The 13,791-nt window shown below is 42.2% G+C and overlaps 1 protein-coding gene across 5 annotated transcripts in view; it reads left to right on the forward strand.

Moving 5' to 3' along the window:
* Window positions 1-13,791, forward strand: part of IQSEC1 (IQ motif and Sec7 domain ArfGEF 1) — a 146,229-nt gene that overhangs the window by 102,319 nt on the left and 30,119 nt on the right. For all 5 annotated transcript variants that reach the window (XM_086755443.1, XM_086755448.1, XM_086755444.1 and 2 more), the window contains exon 4: window positions 12,851-13,012. In XM_086755443.1, coding sequence (XP_086611569.1) covers window positions 12,851-13,012 — 162 coding nt within the window. The remainder of the gene's footprint in view (window positions 1-12,850; window positions 13,013-13,791) is intronic.

Here is a 13,791-nt window from a genome sequence, read left to right on the forward strand (position 1 = left end):
CTCTTTGTTTGTAGCACGTGAATTGTGTCACAGCATCTTGTGTGTCTAAATGTTTTTTGGAAAGAAAGCCAGGTCCTTGATGGCGGCTTCCTTGGCGAAGGGTGCTGTTTCATGTGCAGAACAGCGTGAAGGAGGATTGCCCAGCCTGGTTAGACATGGGTCTGCAGGTCAGATGGACTTCCTGCAAATCAGTCCTGTCTTCACAGTTTCTCCCTCATCACATAGCAGAAATGCAACTGCCCTCCATCTTATGGGAGCAAGGGTCTCCCTACACATTCAGTCCTGTGTTGCAAACTGCTTGTGCTTCCTGTTGAGTGACCGGATGTACACCCGTGATGTGAGGGGACACATTTTTCCATCTGCTCTCCAGTGTCCAAGTCCATGCAGCAGAATCATTTAGATGTCTTTTGACCACGTGGTCTTTCGTGACACACGATCCTAAAATGAGGGAGCAGTACAAGCCTTGGCAGCGAGCTCCTGAGAGGATGTGTGCTCCACCCATGCGGAAGGACTGCACGCAGAACTGAAAGAGGCAGCTTTGAAGTTACCTATTACAAGAAGCCAAGTTTTTTCCAAATGTCTGCATCCACCAGAGGAAATTTTAGGGATGTCTTTTACAAGAAGTTCATGTTAATTTCATTACGTCTTTGAAGTTTTTCTTGCAAATTAAGATCCCAAAACTTAATTAAAAATAATAATGTTATTTCTTTCTGGTACAGGAGGCTTGGGTGAAATGCAGAGTGTTTAAAACCTTAAAGAAGCGCATGAGTTGTAGTAAATACTTCTTTGTTCACTACAAGTGTTGAAAGAATGAAGTTTTTAAAAGTATGAAAAGTCACTATCCTCACAGTTGAAGTTTCAACAGATGCTTTATAATTGTTCTGCTTTCCTATTACAGTAGGAATTTTCAGAAGCCAAAGTGCAGTTTTCTTACCAGAGGCCATTTGTTAGAATAGCTGGTTATGGGTGGAGTAAAAGTTGAGCACTACTGGTGGTCTGGTTCACTTAATCACTGTTATACACAAAACATCAGTAGCGCAAAGGTCCTTAGAGAGTGGAGAACACAGGACAGTAGAGAAAAACCTGTAGGTAACTGAAAACCGTTTCTCTAGAAGTTTTGTCACTTGATCATAGGATTTGTTTCAAACTGTAACTTGGCACTCAGTTTGGAGCCCTAGAGTTGATTAAAGAAGTATACTTTTTAAAAGGTATTTTGTGGTATCTGCTATATTGGAATATACAGCATCGCCCAAACAGAATGATTTGTGCCAAAGAAAGTAGCAGCTTCTGTACATTCTCCTGGTTTTGAATGGCAGTAGTGATGCCACCCTGTCAATGGGCTGTCAGATGGTGTGTCACCATTCATTGCCTTCCGAAAGGAAGGACTGCAGGTGCGTGCCCGGAGCGCGGAGGCTCCCAGGGAAGCTTGGTCAGGCCAGCTGTGTTGAATTAAGCATTTTCTTCAGTGTGTTTTGAAAGGGATGTAGTCTGGGAGAAATTACACTAGAAACCATTCCTCCCTTAGAGGCAGAAGGAAAACACTACCTAGAAAGGTTTATTTTGCAGGCTCGAAGCCCTGCCAGTGCAAATCCAGCCCTTGAGACTGGTTTGCTTATAAACAAGACTTCAAGAGGGCTTTTCACTGCTGCTTAAAAAAAAAAAAAAAAGGAAGAAGGGAAAAAAAAAAGGTAAAAAGGACTGTGATTTTATTCTCATGTTTGTTTTGACTGCAGGCTGGAAATACCAGGTTTACCAGTTGCTGCAGCCCACTCTGGTCGGATTTTCAGGTTCCATTCTGCCACCGGTGCACTGATGGTTCCAACAGATTACATGGGATCGTTGGTTTTTAACCCGAGCAGGCTGAGGGAACATGTCCTGCACTTGGGTCAGCTTTGCAGTCGGTAGTAGCAGACTGTAATGCTGCACAGAGCTGTGCGTGTGTAGGAAGAAGTGTATTGCCATGTTCCCTTCTCTTGTGCCAGTGGCAGTAACTCTGTCCCCTTGCCAAATATTTGTGGCTACCAGGTATGTTTGTTGGGAACGCTGCCCTCGGTTACGGTCTCCTCACGCTGCAGTGACACACCCAACCGGCCATGTCAGACAGGGTACGGCGTAGTGATTATTCAGCATTCTCTTGGGCAAGGGGCTCTGCACACTTTCTGTATTAATGAAATATTTTCAACAAAACTTGGACAACGTTAGAGTGGTATGAAAATTTGGTGTGACTGTGCCTAGTGTTGTAGAATATGGGAGATAAAAGCTTGTGTTTCTCAGAGTGGTTTGTTAATCCAGCAGACACTAGAGTAATATAGAGTATCTCTTTTGGGATGTCAGCTATTGGAAGACACTTTCACGTGTCCTCTCCTGTGGCAGTGTTCCTGTGGGACTGTGATTTCTTGCCACGGGAGAAGCCGTGCTGGTGCCAGTTTCTGACATTGCCGCTGAAGAGGGACTGTGAAGTACAGCTTGTGGGCCATTTGTACCGTGCTGCTCTACTACTTATGCTGTGGCGTAATTCTGTTGAGGGCTCTTTTTGTGTGGTGGTTTGTTGAAGGTCTTGGGGCCTAATCTTGCATGTACACCTTGGAGGTGAATGGATGTGACACCCCTTAAGGTAGAAGAGCAGAAGCTAGGCTGTAACTAATTTATACAATAAGTTTTCTCGATGCCTTTCATCTCCAGCCTCCCTTTTTGTCCTCTTACTTTGTGGAAAGAGTAGTGACAGATGGAAAACCATTCCCCATGTGTCCTCAGTCCATTACAGTGAAGTTTTCTGTTGCTTCCTTCATAACGGGCTATTATCAGGGCTCCCACTCTTCCAAATTTCTCTCAAAGGATTTATTGACAGAGCTAAAACGTCATCAGTATCTGTTTGCATTATGCAGCGACGTACCATCTTTTGACCTGTAAACCTTGAAAGCCCTGCCGGCTTCATTTATTGCATGATGGGGATGATTTTATTTGAAATTTTTAAATCGCTATTGATATTATTTGGATACTAATTCCAGGAACAGACTTTTTAAAACATGTCTAGACTCCTTTGGATATTAATTTAAGTATTTCTTTATTTTACTAAGCAGATGTGAGAGGAATTTGCCGAGCGCTGGCGGGATTATACCAAATAGAAAATTGCAAATTACAGTTTCTAAAGAAATTATTGTTGGAAATCTGAGATGCATAACAATAATATTTGTTAGAAGGTACATTTTTCATTCTCCGTGAAGCAGCTTTAACTGTTTAACAGATATTTGATTTCTATCATTAACATGTAGACAGAGATTGAAGGTAACTTGGATTGCCAAGTACTATTACATTCAGAAAGTACTGCAAACCTTTTCCATTTGAAATCCTTAAAAATTGACAGACATTATTAATTTTTTAAAGAAATTTCACAAGTAGCCATTAGTTTAAATATTGTAATAAGTGTACTAATCAAACGTTCCTCCATTCACACCAATCACATGCCTAGTGAATTTCAGTTAAGATGCTGAACGTACTCTCTGCATTGCTTTTAGGTCTCACAGCATCCATTTGGCATTATAACATCTGGTCTGAAAACATGTATTTTTAGACTGTCTCCCTTAGAATTGTAAGTGGAAAGCTTATTGGAAACATTTCTAATTATTTTAGACTGCGTAAGTGCAGACTGAGTAGGAGGGAGAAGGTGTAAATCAAACTAAGTTGGTTCTCTTTACCTTTGAACTATTTATTTTACTTTGCCAGCTGATCTCTAGTATCTTTGCAAATCGTGTCTCTTCTGAGATTTTTTTGAATGATTAAACAGGAAAAGGGAAGGGAAGACAGGAGGCTCGTACAGAATTTCACAACAGAGCCATTTGCCATCCTCGTGTATACACTGAGAGGGACTTTACTGTTGTTACAACATCTGGACTGGAGATTATTCAGCCACAGACAGTTCCAACAAAAATTAAAATCAAAGCAGTCCGTGTAGCTTGTCCTCCAACATGCCGAGGAGTTAGTAAGAAGAGAAGAATGTTCTTAGTGTGACTCTCATTATTTCTAAAAATGTTTAGCCCTAAGTGACAACACCCGAAGGAAAAAAAAAAAAAGAAAAAAAACCAACCCTCTGTGTGTTTTGCTTTGTTCTGTGCCTGTTGTATCTTTTCTCCCTGAGGACTCATTTTTTGTTCTATTTTTTCCAAAATGGGTGCTTTGATTAGCATACATTATGTCCTGCCCATAAAAACCAGCTCAAATGTACACCTGTGAGAACTCAGCCAATAGTACATTTAAGCACTGGTTTCAAATACGGGCACAAGGATTCCCTTTATTGCCATTTAAAGGGAGTATAAACTTTACCAAATGTTGAGAGCAAATCTAGCTTTTGAAAGGTTGCACTGTGGCCAGCAGCGACTGCGCCAGCGGCCCTGGAACCCTGAAAGAGCCATTACCTCATCCTCTGCCACCAGCTCCGCCTGCCCCTCAACATTCTGGGCACACATCTCCCTCCTGCTGCTACGTGCCAGGAATCTGTAACTGGTTTGCTCTGACAGTGCCTGGGTGCATGCTCGGGATACGGTCGGTTGTTAGAAAATGGCTCCATGAATGGAGGAATTTGACTTGGGCGAGCAGTTCCCAGACGAGCATCTGATGAGACTCTGGATGCCAAAACCCTAGTGACCAAATTTTGAGGGGGAAAGATGTGAGGGTGTGGAAAGAGAATTTAGGGCAGGGACACGAGATAACATTATGACAGGAACTGTTCCTCAGTTTCAAGGACATAGTCATCTTAATGTCTCATTCCTGACTGCAGTTCCATAAACATGAAAGCAATGCTGGGCCCTGGCAAATAGTTCTGAGACAGCTGGCAGGTTTTTCACGTGTCTTGTCTCAAAGCGGAGTGCATTTGGCTCTGCTGACAGCTACAGACTCTTTTCCCTACTCTGAGAAATGCAGAGATGGAAAGGGATTGGAGGAGGTGAGAAAATCCTCGTAGAGTGTTTTGGTCTGTTTGTTTAACTAAAATATTTCCTTTCTCGGGAGGAATGAAGGAGCAGGGGGGAAAAAAAGCAAACTGTCCCCTGCCAAGAGAGGAGCTGCAGAATCTGCTATAGCATGATGACTCAGGGTTGTTTTTACTCACTAGGACGTGTCCAGCTACTGCATTGCATCTGCTTGGGCCGTGCCTTATGGTTCTCTTCACCGGGCTAACTGCTTCGTTCCTCACGGCCGATGCTTCTCGTGTGGAAAAATCCTATTTCTGAAATAGCTTTAAACTATTTGTCCTCCTTTATTAGAATAACCCAGACTTTCTGCTTGGACCCTTTAGCTGCCTTCTGTACACTTTTTCCAGTTTTGTAATCGGCTCTGATTCAGGCGATAATTTTCAGATAAGCCTAAACATTCAGTAGCAGCAGTAATGTGTCATTTCCTGGCACTTTACTGGGAGATGGGGACATAAAGAAACCGACGGATCAGATGGAAAGTAGCGGTAGAACTGTTCAGGTCAGTTACCCAGTTTTGTGAAAACAGATGTCTACAATTTCCTCCCTTTATTTTGCTCCCCCACCAAATAAAACTGGGCAGTGAGATCACTTCCTCGTAAATTCTTTTGTTAGTGACATGAGTCTAAATGAACTTTCACTGAATGGAGATTACTGCAGGTAGTGTGGTGTAATTGCAAGTAAGCTGTGACCTGCACATCCCTGCTGGTAGTTTTTTGGTTTGGTCTTGAATGAACCTGAGAGGATTAACACATCATGATGGAGTGGGGAGAAGTCTTCCTCACTGTGGGAGAAACTGTAGTTCCTGATGTGTGTGATGTGAATAATGTGAAAACGATCTCCCTGTTTCCAGGAGATGCAGAGAAATAAGCTGTGGGAAACGTGCTGTTTCTTGGCTTATTTTCCTGGCCCAGAGACTCTCTTTAACTACCAGAAGATGCAATTTACACCTAGTTCTTCCTCTTCATCAAACAGTTGTGTAACATGAGGAAAACACAGATCAGGCTTCCCAGTCAGTTTCTCTTAATTTATCTCCTTTCAGTCCCTTTCTTGCCTGGCTGCACAGTTGAGTGAACTCTGACAGTTGTTTTGGCACTAGGTTTGGTAGTATTTTAAGGATATTGGATTTTCTCTTCTTTCCCAGAAGGTTTAAAATAGGCATAGTGATTCTCTTAGCTTTGTTGAGGCAGCAGTAAGATATTCAGCAAAAGTGAAGGAAGAAGTACAACCATAAAAACAAAATTTAGCTGTCTGCCAAACTAAGGAGAATGTTTCAACTAGCTTGTTATGGCCAACTTGGCTGTTTAAAAATATTTAACTTCTTAAACGATTCTAAGAAAAGTCTTAGATTTGTGCTACTGAAAAAGCCATCCCTGGATTTTAATGTTAAAGTAATGCTTAGTTTTGTGGCAACTGTAAATATATTCAAAATGGAATCTCTAGTATCAAAGGCAAGGAAGATTATTTTCTTTTAACAGAGGGCTGGCATCATAGCTGCATTGAATTCTCCACCCCCAGACATGAAAAGATTTATTTGGCAGCAGCACAGTTGTGAGCTGTTTCTGTTGCAGTGTTGACAGACTCTAAGAAATGTTTGTAGTTCTGAGTTGCTTGTTTTCCAGATTCTGTCAGCTTATGGTCCTTTCAGTGCAGTCTGTGTGTGCGTGCCCAAGCGTGGATGAGAAACCAAAAAGCATAGCTGAGCCCTCAGAAATGCTGAAGTTTTCTAGATGTTTCACTGAGCTGCTCGTTTTTGGTCAGGCTCACTTTATCCGCCGTGTCTGGGGCCGCTGTAAGAACAGTATGTTTGTGGTTATTTACGTTCTGGGAACAAACCCGTAGCTTACCTCAAAAGGTGCTTTTGGCATGGCTGGGTATTGGAAACCTAGGCTTGGGCAAGCTGCTTTCTGGGCTCATTTGTTTGTTAATGCTTCCATTTTACAGCTCCGCTATTGTCTGAGCATCTAAAAGGAAAGACAAAGATTTCATGTGGTTTTGGATGCTTGTAAGATGTGTTTACAAGGCAAAAATAGGGAAGGCTTCATACACTTTCGTACTGTGGTTTTGTTGAATGTTTCTTTTTGAGGTGGTGCTTGCTGTTGTCTTCTCTTGTTGGCCCGCGTGGACATAGGTACTTCATCCACACTGTGGCTTGGGTAGTACAATGGTTCTGCAGCTACAGGGGAACATGACTGGACCTGGAGGAAAAAAACAAAACAAAAACAAAAACAAAACCCCACAAAACCAAAAAAACCCCACCAAAACAAATCACCACAAAAAAACCCCAAACCACCAAAAAAAGCCACATACACAAAACAGCAAAACTCCTTTTCCTCCTAGTTCAGTCTGTCAGGACGTCCGAACCAGCAGCAGGAACGAGCCGAGGCTGGTGCCCGCGCTGGCGCTGCACCGAGGCGCTCACCTGACGCAGCGCTGAGGTTTAACGCGCTTTGCAGCAAGACTGGCTGTACCAGTAAGTCTGGTAGATAACAGTGCTAAGCTAGTGCTGATCTCTTTCTTATCTTCTGGAATCTGACTAAAAGCTTTTCCTCTACCAAGTTCACTTTTCAAACCCACTGCAGTGTTTTTGCAAAAAAAAATAGTATTTCCTGCGATTTGAAAGAGAACATTTTGAATATCCAGGTGTAATGCAAAGCCGTATTTCCCAAGTACTTGGAGTCCGGTGTAACTTGGAGTCCGGTGTTACTGTGTCCGACAACAGCATAGGGTGGTGTATTTCTAACCGTGTTTCCTCTTGTGGCTTTAACAGCAACCTGTGTGTCTGTCCTGTCCTACCCTGCCTGCTGGGCTGTGCGAGCGGCTTTGCTGTGAACTCACTTGGGAAGCCAGTCAGCAGATGCAGTTATCCCTCCCCTTTTCAAAGGAGGAGCTACTTCTGACCCTGCTTTCCTGCTTTCTCCAGCTCTGGCAGGTCTTGAGCACCTCTGAAAACACAATTCCAGCAGAGGAAATGTCAAACCAGGGACTCAAGTTACGAGATTTTCACAGTCCATATTTAGGAATCCATGGAACTTTAGGGCTGGTTTTTATCATTGCCAATCCAGGTTTTCTGCAACAGCTACTTGGTGGTTGTCTTTGCAGGCTGATGATATCCTCACATGGTGTAAGTGTTTGTAATAACATCTCCTAAAGTTGTCTGTCAGTTGGTTCCCCTGACCAGGTGAAAGTTAACTGAGACAAGCAATGACACATGCGGAATTACAGGTGTCTGCATCACTGCTCTCCTTACTAATTTGCTCATGACAACAATAATATTAGGAATGCAGTGCTCTTCTAAAGATGCTGTGCTTCTTGTGTTCATGTAGGTTTTAGTCTAATTAAAAAAAAATACTGTTCTTTTTTTTTTTTCTTTCTTTCTATATATTCTTAACTTGGAGAAGGGACACTTCTCTCAGGAATGTACCAGCTTTGATTTTATTACCCTGTTTATTGTTCTTCTTTTCACTTCTACCCCATACTCCAAAGGAGAGCTCATTCTTAGGAGACCCTCGTACACCACTTACGTTAGCAAAACTCCTAAACATGCTGACCTTTATGTGACTTTTCCAGATTCAACCTGCATAGCTGTTAAAAAAAAAAAAAAAAAAAAAAAAAACAAACCCAAAAACCAAAACAGCTCATCCTCAGCTTCACGTGGCTAAATAAGCCATCTCCTAGTTATTATTTTCCCTAGGAAGGAAAGGCATAATACTGACTACACAAAACAGCAGTGATGTGCAGGGGTTTACTATTGTCTTGGCTTTTGAGGGACTGGGATGGGGCGGGGGGAGGTTTGCTCTTTGGTTTTTTTAACTGTTGTCTGTGTGTGGTTTTGCTGCACTCTCCGTTCCTGGAATTGGCTTCCTCTGAAAGATGTCAGTTTCCAAAAATTGCTGCAGGATCCAACCTGTCTTCAGAAACACACACAGACAGCATTTCTACTGCATCTGACCCATACTCCCTCGGAAGCGAGCTTATTAGAATATACTGATTTGATCTGTTATTTTGACATTTGCATTACTTTCACCATCAATGTTTTTCCCCTAAAAGTCACTTTAAACCATCCTAAAGGTCGTGTTATTAATCAGTTTCTGGCAGATTCCTTAGCACTTTATGCAGCATCTGAAAACCTTATGTAAATCTGGTTTTGGACATCTTTTTGTGTTAGTTGGATTATTTTTTTTTTTCCTTTCAGTAGATTCCTTTTGATTTGTGGTTGGGTTGTTCTTTTGGGTTTGTTTTGGTTTTTTGGGTTTTTTGGTTGTTTTTTTTTTGAGATAGAAGACCTTTTTAAGCTTTATTTTGGAATCAATTCTGTAAATACAAGAAGTTCTCTAAATATGTGTATCATCAGCTGTGTAAGGTGCTAGCTTTAGAGGGTGTATTTTGGTATTAGTTAATGTATTCAAATCTGAAAATAAATACTCTGCTTATGCAGCCTCCCCGATTGCTATTTATAGACTTCTCATCTTCCTTGTTATTGGTAGGTGTAATTAACAAGCTGTCGTGGTTTTGTTAGTAAGGGGGGGCCTAAGGTGGCAGCTTCTGTAGGAAACTGCTAGTAGTCGCTCCCCTTTGTTCAGTGGACTCGGCCGGGCCCAGGGCGGACCTGCTGCTGGCCAAGGCCAAGCCGATTGGTAGCAGAATGTCTCGTGATAACGCCTCTGCGATAACGTATTTAAGAATGGGAAAACAGAAAAAAAAGAGAGAGAAGAGAAGATGTGAAGAAGCTGAGCAGGGGCAGAGGCGCAGAGGGGGAGGCGCGAGCCTTGTGGGCCTTGCAGGCCTCACCCTCTGGCCTCTCGCCAGGTGGCCGACTGGGCCCGACTCGGTCCAGCCCGGCTGCAAGAAGTGGAGAGGAGATGAGAAGTGAATAAGATGCAAAAAAAGATCCTGAGAGACATCTACCAGCCTGTTGTGAGGAACGGCTGCAGACGCCAAGGTCAGTTCAGAAGGAGGGGGAGGAGTAATGCGGCTCCTGGCCAAGATTCCCCTGCAGCCTGTGGTGACGACCATGGTGGAGCAGGTTGTCCCCCTGCAGCCCATGGAGGTCCACGGAGGAGCAGAGATCCACTTGGAGCCCGTGAAGGACCCCATACTGGGGGAGGTGGATGCCTGAAGGCAGCTGTGGCCCGTGGAGGGCCCGCTGGGACAGCTGTTCTGGAGAGACTGCACCTGTGGAAGAGATGACCCACGCCGGAGCAGTTCCATGAAGGACTGTGGCCCGTGGGAGGGACCCCACAATGGAGCAGGGGAGGAATGTGAGGAGTTCTTCCCCCGACCATGAAGCAGCGGTGTGAAACAACGTATGATGAACTGACTGCAACCCCCATTCCCTCTTCCTCCCCCCTGTGCCGCTCGGGAGGGGAAGGTAGTAGAGATAATGTTAAGCTTGGGAAGACGGAGGGGTGGGGGGAGGTTATCTTGTTCTCTGTCTCATTATCCTGCTGTTTGTAGTAATAAATGAATAGTTTTCCCCAAGTTGAGTCTGTTTTGCCCGTGACGGTAACTTTAAGGATTTCTCCCTGTCCTTATCTCAAACCTCGAGCCGTTTTTCCTTATATTTTCTCTCCCTGTTCTCTCAGAAGGTGGGGGGAGTGAGAGAGAGACTGCGTAGTCTGGTCCGATCGGGGCTGAACTACGACACAAGCCATCACTGGGAATTTTCCTAATCACAAAAGGCTCTTAGTTGTAAGTACAAAACGGTCTCTGCTTAATTCTGAGTAGGCAGAAACAAGGATAACACGTCAGATGTCCTAGCTCACGTTAAATCCATGACCCTTTCATGTCCCACTCCCTTCTGCATCCAGTCATGCACTTCAGGAAGATTAGGGTTTGGTGAAAAATAAAGTTCATCCAATTCAAACCAGCTGGTTTTTCCAGCAGTAGAATCCCTCTTTGCTTGTGTTGTCTTTTAAAACCTGCCCTCCCTCTCAGCTGCCTGGTGTTTTTTGCCTTTCATTGGAAAGGAGCAAATTAGTTTCAGGTAGTTTGCTGATAGGCAACACCACAACCTACGTATTCTCTTGATGCATTTCAGGCAATTCCTTCATACTTGGTATCGTTTGAAATTTGTGATGGTGAAGATGACTAGTTCTTCAGTTTCTCTGAATTTGAAAAGAGGGAACATATCACTTGTGTTTAAAGACAGAGAGGGAAGGCGCTTCCGTGTACGTTTTCCTCTTAACCTATTGTTAGCTTCACTTTTTAATTAAAACTTCTTTGGAAATAAAACATTTCAGAATGCTCTTACGAAGTCACAGTTTTCTAGTAAGTACTTTTCCTGTTGAATACTGTAGTGTCACAATGGGTGTGGGGATGGGCGGGAACCTGCAACAGCAATAAAGCTGATCCTCTCTAGCTTGCAAGGTGATTTAAAAAAAAAAACAAGGGGAGATTGTTCTTCCAGTAAGATGTTTGATAAAATTTAGTTCATATTAAATTCAATTTCTTGGTCAAGAGTCTTGAATGAATTCAAGGTTTCCGATCATCAAAAACAAAAAATTAAGAAATTTTGTTGGCAAGCTAGACTTCCAGAGCAGGAACCGTACGTGTAATCTTATTTCAGATGAAAAGAGCCACAAAGCCTGATGCAAGAAATTGATATTTGAGAACTCCCTTTTGATTAAATTATATCTCTTCCTCTGACCTATCGAACTCTTTATAGAGTATTAAGTGTGTAATCCTGTAATGTAAAAGAGTAGAGGAACTGAATGGTGATGTGTTTAGTAGTGTTATTTGCAATTAAGAATTTGTAACCCTGAGGAAGTGTTATGGTTGTATGATCAACCTTGTATGAAAATGGTAGGGTCACCTTGTCCGTTGAAATTGATTTTGCATGCCTTAAAGGAAGTATCTTTCAGGTCATCCCGCATGTGCAAATCATTCACTCCTATAGGTGGACATTATATTATAATGACTTACAAAAAAGAGATGATGATGGAATTACTGGTTCTGTAAAGGTATCCCTTTAATGTCTTTAGAAGTTTTCTGTTGTATCGCACTGCTAGAGACACAGTATACAATATGTGCTGGGAAGGGAATTTTGCATCACTTAAAAATATAAGCAGCAATTTGCCTTTATAAGCAGTAGAGTTTATTGCCAGAAATCAATTCCATCCCCAATTCTCCTCCCCAACGCACACTTCTTAAAATGAGTAGCTTCGACTTGCTTTGTTTTGAGATCTGAAAATGGTTACAGCTACATCTGGAGATGATGTACAGAGAGATGTAAAGTACTCCAGAAACTATGAAGATGCTCGTCTGAGGGAGGGAAATCTGGGGCAATGAGTGTGTTAAAGAACAAAATAATCTAAATTAGATGGGAGCTCCACTATTTTTAATTGCTTCTTTTTGCATGACTGACTTTATGTTTTCCCCTTATTTTTTGTATTCTCAGCTTGCAAGCTACACCTTTTCAGATGATGCTTTTGTTCACCAAGTTTAACTTCTGACAGGAGATGGGCGGGGGGTCAGAGGTGTTGTGGGTTTCTTGTTTGTCAGCAGCAGCTTTTTAGTTCCGTTTTTGGAAGGTACATCTCTCCCAGCAGCAGGAGCACTTAGGAGCTGATGTTGGGCTTGCCTTTTGCATTGACAAGTGTTTTGACTTTCACGCCTGAAGCTGCTTGCATATAAACTTCTCTTTGGAAGGGCTATGGAGCAGGGAAATGTGTAATAACATGCAAAGCTGTGTTTCAAAGCTAGTAAGCTATTAACAGTGAATGGTATGTTCTGTGGGATGGTTATGTTTATCCTGAAACTATACTAGCCCACACTAGTAGTATGTTAGTCAAAAGCGACGGGCAAAATTGTTGTAAAATTTTTATCAGATGCCTTCAGGTACAATGGAAGAAAATTAATAGTTTTGCATTCTCCTTTCTCCTCAGAAAACCTGAAAAAGGAGTCCAGTACCTAATTGAGCGAGGTTTTGTGCCAGATACTCCAGTTGGCGTTGCCCACTTTCTCCTGCAAAGGAAAGGGCTCAGCAGACAGATGATTGGAGAATTTCTGGGAAACCGACAGAAGCAGTTCAACCGGGATGTACTAGAGTGAGTATTCTGTGTGGGGAGGAGATTTAATGTTCAAGTAAGGCGCTTTGTCAAGGTAGAGGTGGTGATGGTTTCTGGATGTTTTGTGCTTGTCTCTGGGTCTTGTTCTGAAGGAAGGGGAAACCAGACTCCAAGGGTTAAGAAAGAAAACAGACATAATGAGCAGATATCTATTTCTTTGCTTTGCAGCTAAGTTACTATTTCTGTTATTGATCCAACAAGATACTTACAAGCGTTTATATTCCCTGCAGTTATGTACATTTATTCTAAATTCATGTTTTAATATCATTGTTGTATAGAGTATCTTATTTCGAAGTCTTTTTCCTTCCTCAGGCTCTCTAATAATTTACTGAATAAAAGAAAATACTATACGCAACATAAGGCTTCATCAGTAACAGCACATGAAAATAATTATTACAGCCAAATGGCTCAGATGTTAGATAAACGGAGATTTCAGCGTGTACAGACATATGCTGACAAGATCTATACAAACTGTTCTTTTCCAAAAGATCAGATAAACAAAAACTGGTTTAAAACCCAAAGAAATTCAAAGCAGAAAATTAGACTTTTAGCAGCTTGGTCATAAATTTGTGAACCTTATATACAGCATATATACAGAAGTGGCTTTATTTTAAGAGGGTGTTCATTTAAAACAAGTATTCTTTGGGGACTTTTTTTTTTTTAATCTGATATTTCTTAGACTGCTCTCATTAGCTTCATACTGCAAAGCTGTTGGTCACGTTCCTTACAGCCATCCTGATCTTACTAGCATGCTGTCA

Source organism: Chlamydotis macqueenii, chromosome 10 (genome assembly GCF_036417535.1).
Source record: "Chlamydotis macqueenii isolate bChlMac1 chromosome 10, bChlMac1.mat, whole genome shotgun sequence".
Lineage (NCBI taxonomy): Eukaryota > Metazoa > Chordata > Aves > Otidiformes > Otididae > Chlamydotis > Chlamydotis macqueenii.